The sequence below is a fragment of the Penicillium samsonianum genome (genome assembly GCF_028829775.1).
Source record: "Penicillium samsonianum strain IBT 33392 chromosome Unknown utg000003l_segment0_segment0, whole genome shotgun sequence".
NCBI classification, from domain to species: Eukaryota; Fungi; Ascomycota; class Eurotiomycetes; order Eurotiales; family Aspergillaceae; genus Penicillium; species Penicillium samsonianum.
The window spans coordinates 1,087,941-1,102,309 of NW_026643261.1; the positions used below are offsets into that span (position 1 = coordinate 1,087,941).

General features: G+C 49.6%; 6 protein-coding genes across 6 annotated transcripts; 2 read left to right on the top strand and 4 right to left on the bottom strand.

Moving 5' to 3' along the window:
• Positions 1-22: 22 nt before the first annotated feature.
• N7471_003972 (IST1 family protein) lies at positions 23-1,207 on the bottom strand (the record flags this gene model as incomplete). Its single annotated transcript, XM_057276691.1, has 1 exon — positions 23-1,207. The coding sequence occupies one exon, from the start codon at positions 1,205-1,207 to the stop codon at positions 23-25; it is 1,185 nt and encodes a 394-aa protein (XP_057136301.1).
• Positions 1,208-2,444: 1,237 nt separating this feature from the next.
• On the top strand, positions 2,445-3,679 carry N7471_003973 (putative transsulfuration enzyme family protein; the record flags this gene model as incomplete). Its single annotated transcript, XM_057276692.1, has 2 exons — positions 2,445-2,597; positions 2,654-3,679. The coding sequence occupies 2 exons, from the start codon at positions 2,445-2,447 to the stop codon at positions 3,677-3,679; spliced, it is 1,179 nt and encodes a 392-aa protein (XP_057136302.1).
• Positions 3,680-3,750: 71 nt separating this feature from the next.
• Positions 3,751-5,409, bottom strand: N7471_003974 (Zn(II)2Cys6 transcription factor; the record flags this gene model as incomplete). Its single annotated transcript, XM_057276693.1, has 3 exons — positions 3,751-4,450; positions 4,516-4,993; positions 5,052-5,409. 3 exons carry the CDS (start codon positions 5,407-5,409, stop codon positions 3,751-3,753), a joined length of 1,536 nt encoding a protein of 511 aa, XP_057136303.1.
• Positions 5,410-6,921: 1,512 nt separating this feature from the next.
• N7471_003975 (uncharacterized protein) lies at positions 6,922-7,254 on the top strand (the record flags this gene model as incomplete). The annotated part of the gene is made up of 1 exon (XM_057276694.1): positions 6,922-7,254. One exon carries the CDS (start codon positions 6,922-6,924, stop codon positions 7,252-7,254), a length of 333 nt encoding a protein of 110 aa, XP_057136304.1.
• Positions 7,255-8,027: 773 nt separating this feature from the next.
• N7471_003976 (SUN domain-containing protein) lies at positions 8,028-9,434 on the bottom strand (the record flags this gene model as incomplete). The annotated part of the gene is made up of 1 exon (XM_057276695.1): positions 8,028-9,434. The coding sequence occupies one exon, from the start codon at positions 9,432-9,434 to the stop codon at positions 8,028-8,030; it is 1,407 nt and encodes a 468-aa protein (XP_057136305.1).
• Positions 9,435-11,696: 2,262 nt separating this feature from the next.
• Positions 11,697-14,233, bottom strand: ppm1 (protein C-terminal leucine carboxyl O-methyltransferase ppm1; the record flags this gene model as incomplete). The annotated part of the gene is made up of 5 exons (XM_057276696.1): positions 11,697-12,631; positions 12,712-13,008; positions 13,426-13,582; positions 13,645-13,824; positions 13,877-14,233. 5 exons carry the CDS (start codon positions 14,231-14,233, stop codon positions 11,697-11,699), a joined length of 1,926 nt encoding a protein of 641 aa, XP_057136306.1.
• Between the last annotated feature and the right edge of the window lie 136 nt (positions 14,234-14,369).

The window sequence follows — 14,369 nt, forward strand, 5'->3', positions numbered from 1 at the left end:
ATTGAGATACTAAACTTCTCAATCATGGTCTCCTCTTCAAATCCGCAAATCGTCGTGTCAGTTCATCCAGCTCGGGTATCCCATTGTTGTTACTCTTGCTCTTAGAGGCACCACCCTCCTTTGGGACAGCAGCGGCTTTCCCCTCTGTGCCGGGAAGCTTGACTCTGGGGTTAGGATTGTCCGTTCTGGGAGCCGGCGGCGCAACGCTGACAGGACTTCGGCCCGCAGCGAGTCCACGCGGAGGCGTAGCTTTGGTCAATTCACTGGTCTCCGAGGCACGTCTCGCTTCAGAGAGGTTCGGCCTCGGCGCTGAGTCTCCTTGCTGCTTGCCAGGGGTCTGCGGTAATTGAGGTTCCTCTGCGTCACCGTCACCATCACCACCATCACCAAGATCGTCCACAAATTCAGTCGGTGCACTTCCTAGCTCTTCTTCGGCACCATGCCATTCAACGCCGTATGCGTTCGCAATTTCTCGAAGGTAACTCTCAACAAGTTCCTGTCCTGGTGGACGCACACGCAAGCCCTTGAGAAGCCGATCCGGAACCTTGACAGTATCGACCTTATTATCTTGCGCCAGAGTCATAAACTCCTTGCCGTATCGCTCGCCCAGCATAGTGCGGAGCATAGTGAATTCGCGCACCTCATGCGGAAAGCGATGCCACGCGTAAAAGACCACAGTAGCAGCCTCGTCGAGCGCAGTATCAATGTAGGGATTATCTTCATCGGAGTCATCCGCCGCACTACCAGATGCTGTAATGGGCGCAGCCCGCTCAGCCTCCTTCTTTTGCGCTCCTCCTCCCAGCCAAGAGAACCCGAATCGCGAGCTGGTGCTTTCCCCAGCGCCCTTGACGCCTGCGGTGGTTGATACCGTAGCACCAGCTTGTTCTTGGGTGCGCTTCTTAAGCAATTCCTTGGCGCGAAGTCTGGCGCGGGTTCCCTGGTCGCTGAAGGCCATCTGATCCAACACGTTTGCGCGCGCTAGCAGCAGCTCACAGTAGAGCTCGACCATCTCCATTACCTCCACTGCGATATCGGTTGCAATGACATTTTCGACTCGGATGCGCGCTGATGTATCGCGGCCTTCGCTGAGGAGCTGGGAGAGTTCGCGGCGTTGGACGACTGAGGAGGCTGTGTCTTTCTTTTGTAGGAGGCGGAGACGGGGGATAAGCAGGCGGAGGGTGGAAACTAGTCTGGTCTTTGATTCCATTGTGTTAGATATTTGGTTTCTGTGTCAAACGCGCATGGGAGTTACAAGGTAGGCAGGCGTTATATATGCAGTGCGGGGTAGCCTTGGGAGCTCTAGGTAACGAGGTTTAGGGGAAGTATCCCGATCATGGAATGCGTATGCAAAGAGGAGAAGAAAAAGAAGAGTAGATCATGATGGCTTACCGTTTGAGCCGAGGGGGGCATTTTGGCGGATAAGTTGTTAGAACAGAAGATGTGAGGGGGAAATGGAGGCCGACGGGATCGGGAGATGTTGGAGTCGATCACCACTTTATGGGTTTGCCCTTTGTTTTCTCACATTTGAAACTTGAAGAATCCACAAAACTCAAACAATGGAATGATGGTATATTAATTAGGTATTTGATGTGTCTTCGGTGTTCTGGGAGTTCTGGGGGTTCTGGGGGCCCTGGGCAATCGTCTCATAGCTTCAATATCAGCGCCTTGTTTCCTGAGTCTCTCCTGCTCCAACGTATCGGCAATAGTCTGTTTGAAACTGTTGGTGTAGAGGAGCCATTTGTTGATCTCCTTGTCTGTTTCTTGCAGCGGGCTGTGATCTCATCTAACAATAAATTGAAACTCATTCGAGGTCGTAGTCTTGACGCTCTCAGCGGAGCACTCTGAATATCATCAGGATGAAACAACTCAAAATTTAGATAATAGACTTACCTTGGACACGGTCTTCTTCCATGTTGAAGAAGCTTTGAGTGCTAAAGGATGTGGTGAATATGAGTAGATGGGATGGAGAGATGGATAGGATGGAGAGACCAAATGGCTTCCTGGATTCTAGAGACTCAACACATATAGATACCAAGTTAAGTTTATCTTAATTCTAGTTACTTTGTGTGTGGCTTTGACAGCAGTCATTTGCTATCGTCTCTGTATTCACTGTATTCACTGTCTTCATTTCTCATACTTCCCTGTTTTGTACATGCATTATGTGATTCTTATGGCATTAAGATAATATTCGAGACATTACTCCATACATGTTATACATCTTTTAGGTATCTATATTTTTTTGTCTTTCTATATATGCTTTTGCCATCGCTTTTATACTTACGGGGACTTCCGTTTTAGGAAGTTGACGGGAGTGGGTCTCAATCCAGAGTACTTCCAACGTTGATAGGAGCGTGAGGTCAATCCTGGAAGAGTATCAAAGATATAAAGACCGTCTCGATCTCAATTTTCTCTTCTCGTTCACAAAGATCCCGATACAAAGCAAAATGGCCTCCAACAACGCCCACCCTTCCACCAAAGCATTGCATGCAGACGATGCTCTAAATCTAGTGACTGACGTCGCACCTCCAATCCACCTCTCTACAACCTTCCGATACCCCAATGATCCAGACCAACTCATCCCATCCGAGGATCCGGTAGTACGTCACAAGCCAACACACAGACACCCATGTTCAAAACTAACAGCCCCGTCTAGGATGAATTCAACGGCAAGAACTATGTCTATTCCCGCGAATTCGCCCCAAACGCAACCCGCTTTGAAGCAGTGCTCTCATCCCTAATAGGCGGTAACGCAGTGAGCTACTCAACAGGTCTAGCCGCTCTACACGCCGCCCTCACGCTGCTCAACCCGCGCCACATCTCCGTCGGCGAGGGATACCACGGCAGCCACGAAGTCATCTCGGTAGTATCGCGTCTGTCCGGGCTACAGAAATTCGCCCTCGACTGTCCCGCCGAAAGCCTAGGTTCCGGCGATGTCATCCTACTAGAGACACCCGTCAACCCGCTGGGGACGGCGTTCAGCATCGAGGAATACGCGCGAAAGGCCCATTCCCGCGGCGCATTCCTCATTGTCGATAGTACATTTGCACCGCCTGGCTTGCAGGATCCGTTCCTGTGGGGCGCGGATATCGTCATGCATTCTGGGTCGAAGTATTTCGGTGGACATAGCGATCTGCTCTGTGGTGTGCTTGCTACGAAGCGTGGGGATTGGACGAAGCGGTTGTTTGAGGATAGAATCGCTCTTGGGAGTGTGATGGGGAATATGGAGAGTTGGCTTGGGATCCGGAGTCTGCGCACGCTGGAGGTCCGGGTTCAGCGGGCGAGCCAGAATTCGGCGAGGTTGATTTCTTGGCTTCATGGTGCTATGCAAACCTCGTCCCCTGCTGTGGATAGTGAGGAGATGGTTGTCCAGTCGGTTTTACAGAAGATTCACCATGCTAGTTTGCAGGATGAGCCGTGGTTGCAGACACAGATGCCTAACGGGTTTGGACCCGTCTTCTCCATTGTCTTGCGCAATGAGGAGTTTGCGAAGGTTTTGCCAACTAAGCTTCACTTCTTCCAGCATGCTACTAGTCTAGGCGGGGTTGAGTCTTTGATTGAGTGGCGGGCTTTGTCGGATTCCAGGATTGACCGAAAGCTGCTGCGAGTTAGCGTTGGGCTGGAGAACTGGGAGGATCTGAAGGATGACTTGCTCCAGGCATTTAAGTCACTTTTGGAATGATAGCTAAGTTAATCTTATACTTTTGTGCTAGATAGCATGAGAGATTTTGGTTATATTCAATGTTTAGTCTATTATATCAGAAGGCAGTCACGACCCAAACGACCAATATCAAATATCCACGGCGACGAAGTCTCCAAGCCTTCTTCCTGCTCCCAATAATCTTTCAGGATCTTCGCTGCACTAATAACATTCAAACATCTCGTAGCGGTCCAAAACTTTTCTAAAGATTCAACCAAAAAGTCTTTCTGGGCCCGAGACCGACACTCCAAGCCCGCCACGAAGATAACCCACAGAACACATTTGAAAAGCGCCTCGTCGTCTTTCAAAGTATCAATCAGACCCAACAGCTCAGAGACCAAATCGTCCTGCACTGTGATGATTTCCGTGAGTGCATCAAGAATGCGTCTCCCATACAGCAAAGCCCCGATTTTAAATGTCTGCGATAATGTGCAGAGATTATTGATTTCGTCTGGGGCAGACTGTCTGGAATGTTGGAGACTCGAAGCCCAGGCGTAACTGTCAAAGTTTTGGACGAGTTCCAACATCGCGGTAGTATCTTGGATATGTGTTTGGAGGGCGGCACCGTCCGGCAGCTGTCCCGCGATGGCGTCCCTTTCGTTCGAGAGAAATTGTATCGCCGATAACAGGAACTCCGGACATCCAAGGAAAGATTGTTCAATTTCTTCTTGGGGTTGCCTTTCTGATTGGCCGTCAAAAATGAATTTTGACAGTAGTTTCGGTCGTAAAAATGTTGCCCCCAGCGTTTCAATTCTAATATGTAACCAGTCAGTCTCTCGCATGGCTTTATACCATTCATTAGGCTTAATCCAACTCACAAATGAATCTGACTGGAGATAAACCCCCGGATCTGCTGTACCGTCTGGCTAGGTCCATTATTAACCCCAGCTTGCGCCTCCAGCAGCGGCTGGTAGGATGTAATCAAACTCTTAGCACCCTCAAGATGAAAATTCCAACCTTCACTTCCGGATTCGAGGAGATCCAGGAAAATAAAAAGAAATATGCTAGCGACAGTTGTGTCGCTTTTCGCTGTTCTTCCATCGCTAAGTACCCGGGAGAGAGCTTCCATGGCTTGATGTTTAAAAAGTAGCGCATCGCGATTGGCATTAATGAGGCCAGCGGATGTCGGAGCTTGAATTTGATCGAACGGCTGGCCTGTATTGGCATGATGCCGCGCCGCGAGAGCAAGTATGCCCTTCTGCAAGACCGGATCGTTCAAACCGAAGGAGATCAAACTCCGGAATGGATTTCTGGCGCTGTCGTATACAATGAACAATTTGCATATGCGTTCGTTATCTGAATGCGATGTCAGCGATTAACACGCTGGTGTTAGATCTTTGCATGCGGATCTTACAGTAGTCTATATAATATTTCGAAGTTTGATCCAGGTTTGACATGGTCGGGTCTTGCAAGGTAACCGGCAGGGTTCTACTGTCAGCAGAAGCTTGGACCAGCGCGCGGGACGATTTCTTCGGTGTCAATATCGCGGAGTTGGTAGTTCTAGAAGTATGCACAGGAGTGCCATCTGCCATGCCCTCATACGAATGGCCTTGCATCTTTCCGCGAATTGCAACGCCCTTGACCCACCTCAGAGGTCTTTTGTCGAAGCATTCCACCCCGCCCTTCTCGCACTTGGCGCATGGTGTTCCGGACTGGTCGCATTGAATGCGGCGGTTGCGACATGTCCAGCATGGATCGCATACTGTCTCCATTTGGATATGGCATAGGGAATGTGGAACGTGGCGAAAAGTATAAGATTCGTGGTCCACTCCAGTCGGGAGCTTGAAGATTTGCTGACTGAGCGGACCGGCTATCCATCCATGGATACCCCATCGATGGCAATTTTTTGGGCCATCATGACAATGCTTTTAATATCTCAACTTCACAAATTCAACTCATACTCTGTGTCTGCTATTTATGCTCTACTAGAAGATGGAAAAAAAAAAGCGAAAGAGCCTAGAAAAAAAGACCAACAGAGATCTTTCAAATGTCAAAAAGGATAGTAGAGATGATCTATAGACGCTACTAAGAGGCTAATTAGCCCTTATAAGTGGCTATGCCTTCTTATTATGCCTATATGGATTTTTGCTTTCTACTCCCTAGTTTAATCTATATATTACGACCCTGGTATAGATCTCCCGTCTAATTGATAACCCAAACCCTTCAAAGGTCATATTTTACCATATGCTAATAGACCGTTGGATGCAATTCTGCTGATTCGGAGGAATAGATCCGCCTGCCAGATCAGAAGCTAAACCGGAGATGTTGGACAGCCTGGGCGGAAGAAGAACCAAAACTACGACACTCAATTTGACCACTGGATAGAAGTCCGCCAAAGCTGATCGGAAAGATATACCTTTGAAGTCGTTGCAGAAGAAGCACAGATGGATATGGCTGGGCTGAAATATTCACACCACACAATAGACGTACAGCGACAGTGGGGCTTTCGGGGTCACAATTGACGAGTCAACAAGATTAGCAACGGAGAGACCGAGATATCTGAGACATGTAAGACTCAAACAACCAGAGTTGCCGCAACCCTCAGTTCTCAAATTGCTGCATCCAATGCGCCCCCGACGGTCCAGAGAGAGACACCAGGCACCGTCAAGCCAATCAAGCGCAGCACACAGCAAAATCGAACCAAACAAAGCGAGGACAAGCCACTATAGCAGATTAGACCTGGAAATTGGGGGCCGAAGAGCGGTCCGTGAGAAGAAAGAAGCTTACTCTCCGGTCAAAATCTCCAGGGCCGTATATTTAGAACATTTAGTCTACTTAGCACAATTTTAGTACAATTTTAATTGGTTGACCCACTAGGCATCTGGCTACGCTGATTGGTCTGCTCGGTTCCTGACGTCATTGGCGAAGGAGTCTGGTGCCGCGATGCCTATTTGGGAAGAATATCACAACTGTAGGGTTGATTTTAGCAATCCCTTCGCGTTTCAGTGTTGATTTGTCGTAGATGTGAGGTTTTAGCGTGCAGGTTATGCTTACTTATATAGCTGTCAGAGTTCGCACAATGAATGTAGTCTACTGTTTCCTATCTCTATAAAGCAATCCTCGCAAAAGTTACTACGAATCGACATTCGCATAAACCAACAAGGAAGAATCTGAAATCGACACCTTCTTTTGACTACAGTGCGTTCCTATCCAGCCCCCCATTATACCCCTTATGTTCAATAACTAACGAGACCTTTTATCTTCTACAGCCTCTTCAAACCACAATGCCTGCCATCCAACCCACAACAGAAACAAAAATCACACAAACATCCACGATGAATAACGCTATAAGCTTGCTCAAGCGCAGCAGCATGAGCAATCCCGACAAATACCCCCTCTACATCTTCCTCATCATCGCCGGCTGCATTGTAGGCGGGCTCATCGGCTTCAGTGTATACACCATGTACTACGGCCTTGACGACTCAGAGAAGTTCAAGGACGTGTCCTACGAGCAACGAAAATACATGCGTGAGGCCAGACAGCGGAATATGAACATGTTGGCTGTCGAGGCGAGGAGACCTGATATGATTGTTCCTATCAGGGAATTGAATGCTTGAATTGCTTGGGTTTGGCGTTTGGGATGGGCATGTCTAAATGTGGATTGAGGACAAGGGCTTGTTCGGTCTCTAGTTAGGGGTCAGCGTTTTAGTTTGATGTATATTATATGTTAGCAACTGGCAATGATGATGCATGTACATGGCGTATCATATATTGGGACAAAGACAATTTGAATGTTTGTTTATATTCAATTTACTAAGTATTTTAATGACAGTGTGATGCTTGACCCGAAGAATCAAAGCGAGGACGAATGGTGAGAGAGCGCTCTGTAATCTATTAAGGATCTGTCTGAGATCTTAAAAGATCTTAGTAGTAAGGATTGACGAATAAAAACACTAACACTATTTTCCCGTGTCCAACCAAAAGACCTGGTTGGTTTCAGCAACCAACCGTCATATGTAACCAAAAACAAAAACCCCCTGCGTACCAGAAACAACAAAAGTAGATATTCAACAAGCTGAAAAGGAAGAGCAATGCTGAGGAGCAAAGGGATATAAAAGTCATGAAGTAGAGTAAAAAAAGTCCAACGTTGAGCGTCGTCAAGAAAGGGCATCCAAGGGATGTGAAGAATCATAAAAAGGGGGATTATGTAGAAGAAGAATTAAAAATGTGAAAGAATCAAACAATAATAGATGCCCGCGGGGTCTCAATTAGATTGAGTACCGCAGGCAGATATACTGCGGAAAGGATGCTCCAAGGTGGTGTCTGTACACACTCCGTGCATATATGCAATATTGTACGGTCAATATGGCCGAATCAAGTCGGGGTTGATTTAAATGTTCACGACCATGGCGGCAATGGCGCCAAAGGCCAGGGTCAGCATAGAGACGGTGGCGCTGGTAGCACCGCCAGTGGATGAAGATGAGGACGCAGCAGAAGCGGCAGCGGTCGTCGTGGAGGCCGCTTGGATATCAGCAGAACCGGTCAGGACGTGCGGCTGGTAGGTATAGCTTAGTGCCGGGCTCGACTTGGGCAGGCGGGTGCTGGGGCTAGTGACGCTCAAGATGGGAGTCGTGGTGGAGGTGGAGCTAGCAATAGAGGTAGAGCTAGAGGTAGAAGTGGGAGTCGAGGTTGAAGTCGACGAGGGAGTAGAGGTGGAGGTGGGGGTAGGGGTCTCAGTAGTGCTAGTGCTGGTCGGAGTGGGAGTGGCAGTCGAGGTGCTGGTGCTAATGCTAGAACTGGAGCTGCTAGTGGGGGTAGGAGTGCTGGTGGAAACCTCGATGGTCTCGGAGGAGGTGCTGCCGTTATCCTCCTTCTCGAAGACGATAATGTGGGCGGTCTCGCCCTTGGGGATAGTCACGACGCAGCCGGTGGCGCCACCAGCGCCAACGAAGGGCTTGCCGATCATCTCGTTGACGTCGTTGACAGCAGGGTCGATCTTGCAGGGCAGGCCGTGGCAGCCGCCACCCTCGCACTCAATCTCGACACCGAAGTCAGGCTTGACATTGCGGAAGGGCGTGGTGGTTTCCAAGTAGATAGGGTTCCAGCCGATCTTCAGGAAGGTGTTGCCATTGTCATCGGTGTTGGCACCAGCGGTGTACGGGGACCAGTTACCGACGGGGTTCTCGGAGCTACCCCAGATACAGCCTTCCTCCGCGGTGACACCAGGAGCGTTAATGTAGTACTGGGCAGCAGTGGAGCACCAGTAGGACATGCCGGGCACGGCCAGATCGGCCAGCGTATCAACCATGGTGGGGATAAGCATGGCCTCGTTTCCGGGCAGCACAGTCTGGCAGAAAGATACAGACTTTCCACACTTGTTTTTGGCCTTGAGAACACCACTGGCCGACTCACAGTAGTCACGGTTGGGGAAGGGTTTCTGGATTTTGCCGTCCTCGTCACAGTATAGACCACCTCTCATGGACATAGGGTAAGAGTAGGATGTCGCCTCGGGATCCCACTGCATAGACACCTGACCAGGAGGGCAAGCGTAAGGGCAGTAGTTGCCAGGTTCGCAGGGCTGGTCGGGGCTCATAGCCCAACCGGCGTTTTGCTCATGCGGGGTGATCTCAACCAGGCCAGCGTCGGAGGGGAACTCGCACTTTCCACTCCTCTTTGCCAGAGCCACATCACGAGTCTCGTGGTGATGGCTGTGGCCATGGCTATGTTTGGCGGCCTCAGCGCTCGCAATGAGGGCGACAAGCGCCGCTGCGCGGAAGGATGTCATCTGGAACTTCATTGTGTCAGGGGAAAAGACTTGGCAAATTGATGAATATCAATAAACGAATGAATATATGAAGCGAATGGCTAAGTCAAACGAGTGACAAAAAAAATATACGGCCGATGGCCAAGGACAGACACAGTGCTCACAGAGAATGAAGGTCAAGACGAGAGAAAGGAAAGAGACGGGGAAAAGCACCAAGAAAAGGGACACGGCCTCTAGGGGACAGGGTCCTGGCTCAGGTCCACGAGTCTGCTAGCCTAAAAAGGCGTTAGATCTGGGATGATGTGCGCGCAATTCCGGCACAGAACAGGGCAGCCCCGACTTTCATGAGCGGCTCGTCCATGATTGCCCATAATTCCCATAATTGCTCCCCGAGATTGGAATTATGGGCGCAGCCTTGGACCCCCAAAATGCTTTGCCCCTGAAGCAAACTCCACTAGTAGACAGCCACATGGAACCACTAGACACTTAGTGTCAGGGGCAATGCGAACCTGCAGCCAATGATGAACGGCATTACCCCGATGGTTCCTGCTTGGCAGGGGCAAGAAGGCCAATAAGCTAAGAGGTATGCTTTTGTGGAGTTGTTTCCCGAACTCTTTCAACGGCAAAAAAGCAAATTATCAATTCACAAATGAAGAGGAGAAGGGTGGAGGAGAGTGGGGAGGAAGAGGAACACGTTGCTCGGCGCAACCTTTGGGAACCTTGAAGATCTTATCACATGATATCTCACCATCTGACCTTTACTTGCAACATTATGAATGTTGCAATAAATCTTGCATATATGGAAAAACAAATCAAGTGAACCCGAACTACGGAGCACATCATACATTCTACACACAAAGAAGAGAAGTCCGAAGAAGCACATGAGTGAGCTAATATTCCCAAGCGGGATAGATTGCCCTTTTCGCCTAGTAGCCCGTCAATCCCAATCAAACCCACCACAATGAACGGGTCTGGACCTGTTGATCATTACAATTGAACTCTCACTTCTGTTTGATAGGCACGGGATCACATGGCCCAGAGATCCGAAGCTTTAGAACGCGTTGTCCCGACTGCTAATGTGTCGCTTGTTGGCTTGGTTAAAGCTTGGCCTATGATAGTTTGGGGTTTTGATGGTATAGCAAGCGATCAACAGGATCAGCGCTGTGGTCACTTTGATCATGGGCTCTATTATATGCTATGTACAAGACGCGCCAGAGTTGCGCAAATTGTAAAGTGCGTGGTGAGGATCCCCGGCATCACCCATGCAATTGGTAGGAATATCAATGCAAGAAGCATGGAGCTGATTTAGTATGTGATGCAGGTGTTGAATATCGGTCCTTCGATGGATTGAGCCAATTATATCGGATTATCTAAGTCTTCCAAGGCTACGTTGTCAAGGACAAAGACCGAGTGACTCTTCTTCTTTATACTTCTTTGAGTTTTGGATTGTGGTGATATATTTGTCGGATAGCTCAGTAGTCCTAAGCGGTATCTATGCGCCAGGTCACATCCCGCTGCAACAGGTGCTAAGACTGGAAAGCAAGAACGGCATTGCATCACGCATGATAAACAGGATGTCTTTTTTGAGTTTGCTGCAAGGACTGTTGATGTTCCTTGCATGGTGAATATCCACTCGGCGTATCACTTGGATTTTGCGGGGAGCCATGCATGTACGCAGCGGTATAGGTGCCATGCGACAAAACCCCCTTTGCGGGTAATATTGATTCCTTAATGCCTGATTATCCCTAGAACCTCGACTGCTAAGTTATAGAAAAATCCATTTCACAAATTAAGCCTTTTTCCGCCTTTTTCCGCCATCTAGCTAACAAACTAAGAAGGGGGAGAAAATATCTATGAAAACAGACATCCAAAAAGACAAACTGAAAAGAATCAGAGAAGACCACTGAAAAGGACCACTAAAAAGGACATATATATGATAGGTCGGCATTGCCACGGCCACACCGTTATATTGTATACTCAATTCCTCTGGCTGATGGTAAGCCTCATAGACCTGCGGCTGGACGAGTAAACGAAGGTGGGAAGATAGGGTTGCACTTTAGACTTCAATATAATATGCAGAATCAGTCGTTTGGTCGGCCTTTCTCGCCGGTTAAAGTTACCTGGCCAATCTTAGAAGCATTACATCGCCATCTAAATTTGCTCTGTAGATACCGCATCGTGCTAAATAGGGCTTCTTGGCCCAAAGTTATTGTGGTTTGTATTTTCAGATATCCATCATGACCTTTCGTTATAGATAGAGCCGTATCATCAGACATAAAATATTCACAAATGAAACTACTCGCCTTGCTGGGCCTCGAGGTCCTTCCACCCAGCAAAAGCTGGGATATCATCGCGGTCTCTCCATCCCCAAGCAATGCAGTAATGCCGTGCAAGCAACTGCCACTCCTCCATCTCATCGAGCATCTCCAGCCCAGCAACTCTTTCCTTCTCATCCTCATTAACCCACCGCTTCCAAATAAACTCAATATCAGCCACAGCCTGGCCATCCCCAAAGCCCTGCTCTCGGAAGCGGCCTCGCTGCGATTCAAGCGACGCATACCTAGAGAGAGTCTTGAGTTGGATCCCCCGTGCCGCAAGGTTCGACACCATCGTACGACCAAAGGCATCATTCGGCCGAATAGGCTCATAAAGAATCAGCCCGAGCGGAGCGACATTCGCCTGCGCTTCCTGCAAGCTGTCTCCAGGCCCAGATACTGGATGCCCATGGCCAAAAAGGCGTTGCGTGAAGAACGCAACCACCTGCTCCGCTTCAGTGGGCGATAGATATACCAAACAGCACTCGGAGATCAGCAAAGTCGGCAATCCCGTCTCAACGCCTGGCAGTGCTCCAGCAGGGTCACTGCATGTCGACAGCGACCGCAGATCAACCGGGTGAACATGGTACGAGGGCGAATGGAGAGCGTCCCCGGCCTCGGACACGGTAACTCGAGTATCCTGTTCCGACGAAACCACCGACGAGTCAATCCCAAGCGCGCTCTGTAGTACAGGTGCCGACCTAATCGCGCGGATCTTCTCCGCCGTATTCACAGCGAAATCGAGCTCGTGGTAAACGAAGTCCGGGGTTTGGCGCGACGAGAGTAGTCGGAAGACGCGCGTGTCCGACCCGGCGCCTAGAGATATGATCTGTTTCTTGTGTGTATTTTCCGGTGAGAACGGGCCGAGGAAGCGCGCCACAAGCTGGTCGATGGCTGTTGTGCGGGCGTAGGTTCCTGGTACGCGGGGAGATCTCCCGGTCAGCCATAGGCTCTCTTGTCATTGCGGATAATATGGTTTGAGAAATCGGGCTCACCTCGGTTTATAATTGGCAATCTCCGCGTCGCTGACCCGGCTGGTGTCAATGCCGCCGCGTATGTATCCTCTAGGTATCCTAGCTCGACGGCGCTGAGGCGGGACACGCTTGCGTCATTGTCTGTGCCTTGAACGATGCGGTCTTTTCCAGAAGGGAGCCCGGTCTCTTCTGTGCGACCTATGCCACGGCCTCGGCCTCGGCCTCGTCGGAGAGTGTTTAGGTTGGGAATGTGAGAGGCCATGGGGAATGGAGGAAGCTTGGAGCTTGGAGCTTGGGCTTCCGTGGTGGGGTAGCTATCTGCGCATGGATATCACCGATGGTTAATTTCATCTTTCTCCATCTCTATAAATACTAATATTTCCAAGCCAGTTTCACAATAATATATCTTTGTCGAATTATTCCATCTGGATCCTCGCCCCTACGTCGTGTTTGATCGACTCGGTGACTACAACCCTAACCTTGAGGTGGAAAGCTGCAAGATCCAACATTGGTGGAAGCTCCTTATGCTTATAAAACCAGTGAATCTTACCTAGGTATGTTCAACAGCGAAGACAATTGCAGAAATGATGTACATTAAATATCTCGAGTCCAGCATTTACTACAACAATCTGATGTTACCACAGGGCTATGGCTTTTCAACTCTCCCAAGCACAATATCCCTGCCAAAATATGTATTGTAGAGTTGCCAACAGATCTGCACCTAAGCCAACTTACTCTTGACAAAGGCAATGGCCTGTGCACCATACTCAGCTCCGTAGCCCTGGTGGGTCGCGCCGTTACTGCCGTTGCAGCAGTACGGGTCCGTAGCGTCGCAGTATGATTTAATCTTACTGGCCGACGGGCAAGAGAAGCCAGAAGGACGTGCGTCAAACTATATCTCGAGAGTTAGATCAAAAGCTTCCAAGTTTAGGGGGAATATAGGGAAGTCCATACGCCTCCAGCAGCACAAGTGCCAACATCATACGACAACCCTGCCACATACAGCGGATCACCCATGAAGATGGCTGCCTTGACCATGTTCACAGCGGACGTCGACAGCTGGACCGCAGTGTTGGTGTAGCCTTGGTTGGGAACGCCGCCGCCGCACAAGGCTGCGTCCATGATTTCACCACCCTGAAGCATCGTAAGAAGTTGGTCTTTCGTTTTGAGAGGAAATATAGCTCACCTGGGAATATCCGACCAGAACAAGCTTAGTCGATGGACACTGTGTGTTATAGGAGTTCACAGCCGAGGCGACGGCTGCGATGCCCTGGGCAACTGAGTTTGAGTAGCTCACGCTGCCGCAGGACGATTGTCCACCGCATGCAGGGTAGCTGATGGCCTCGGCCGTAGAGCCTGAGTAGGCACTGAGGAGGCCATTGACGACTGTGCTGGATGAGCCGTATCCGGGGGATACAGTGGTCTCGCGTGCACCAAAGATGTGGACGCCAGGGCAGTTGATACGTTTCTCAATGTCAACCTCAACCGGGACAGCGAGGGCGCTGCTGGCAAGGAGGGAGAACGTCAAGATTTTGGAAATCATGATGACAATGGATATCAATCAAAAGTAGAACAAGCGAGGTGTTGCCTTAAATATGCTCAGGTGTGCAAGTTGGTTTGATGTTTCGAACTGCGGAGACCACGGTTGCTTTATAGATCTAGAATGTGCCGTTGGCAAT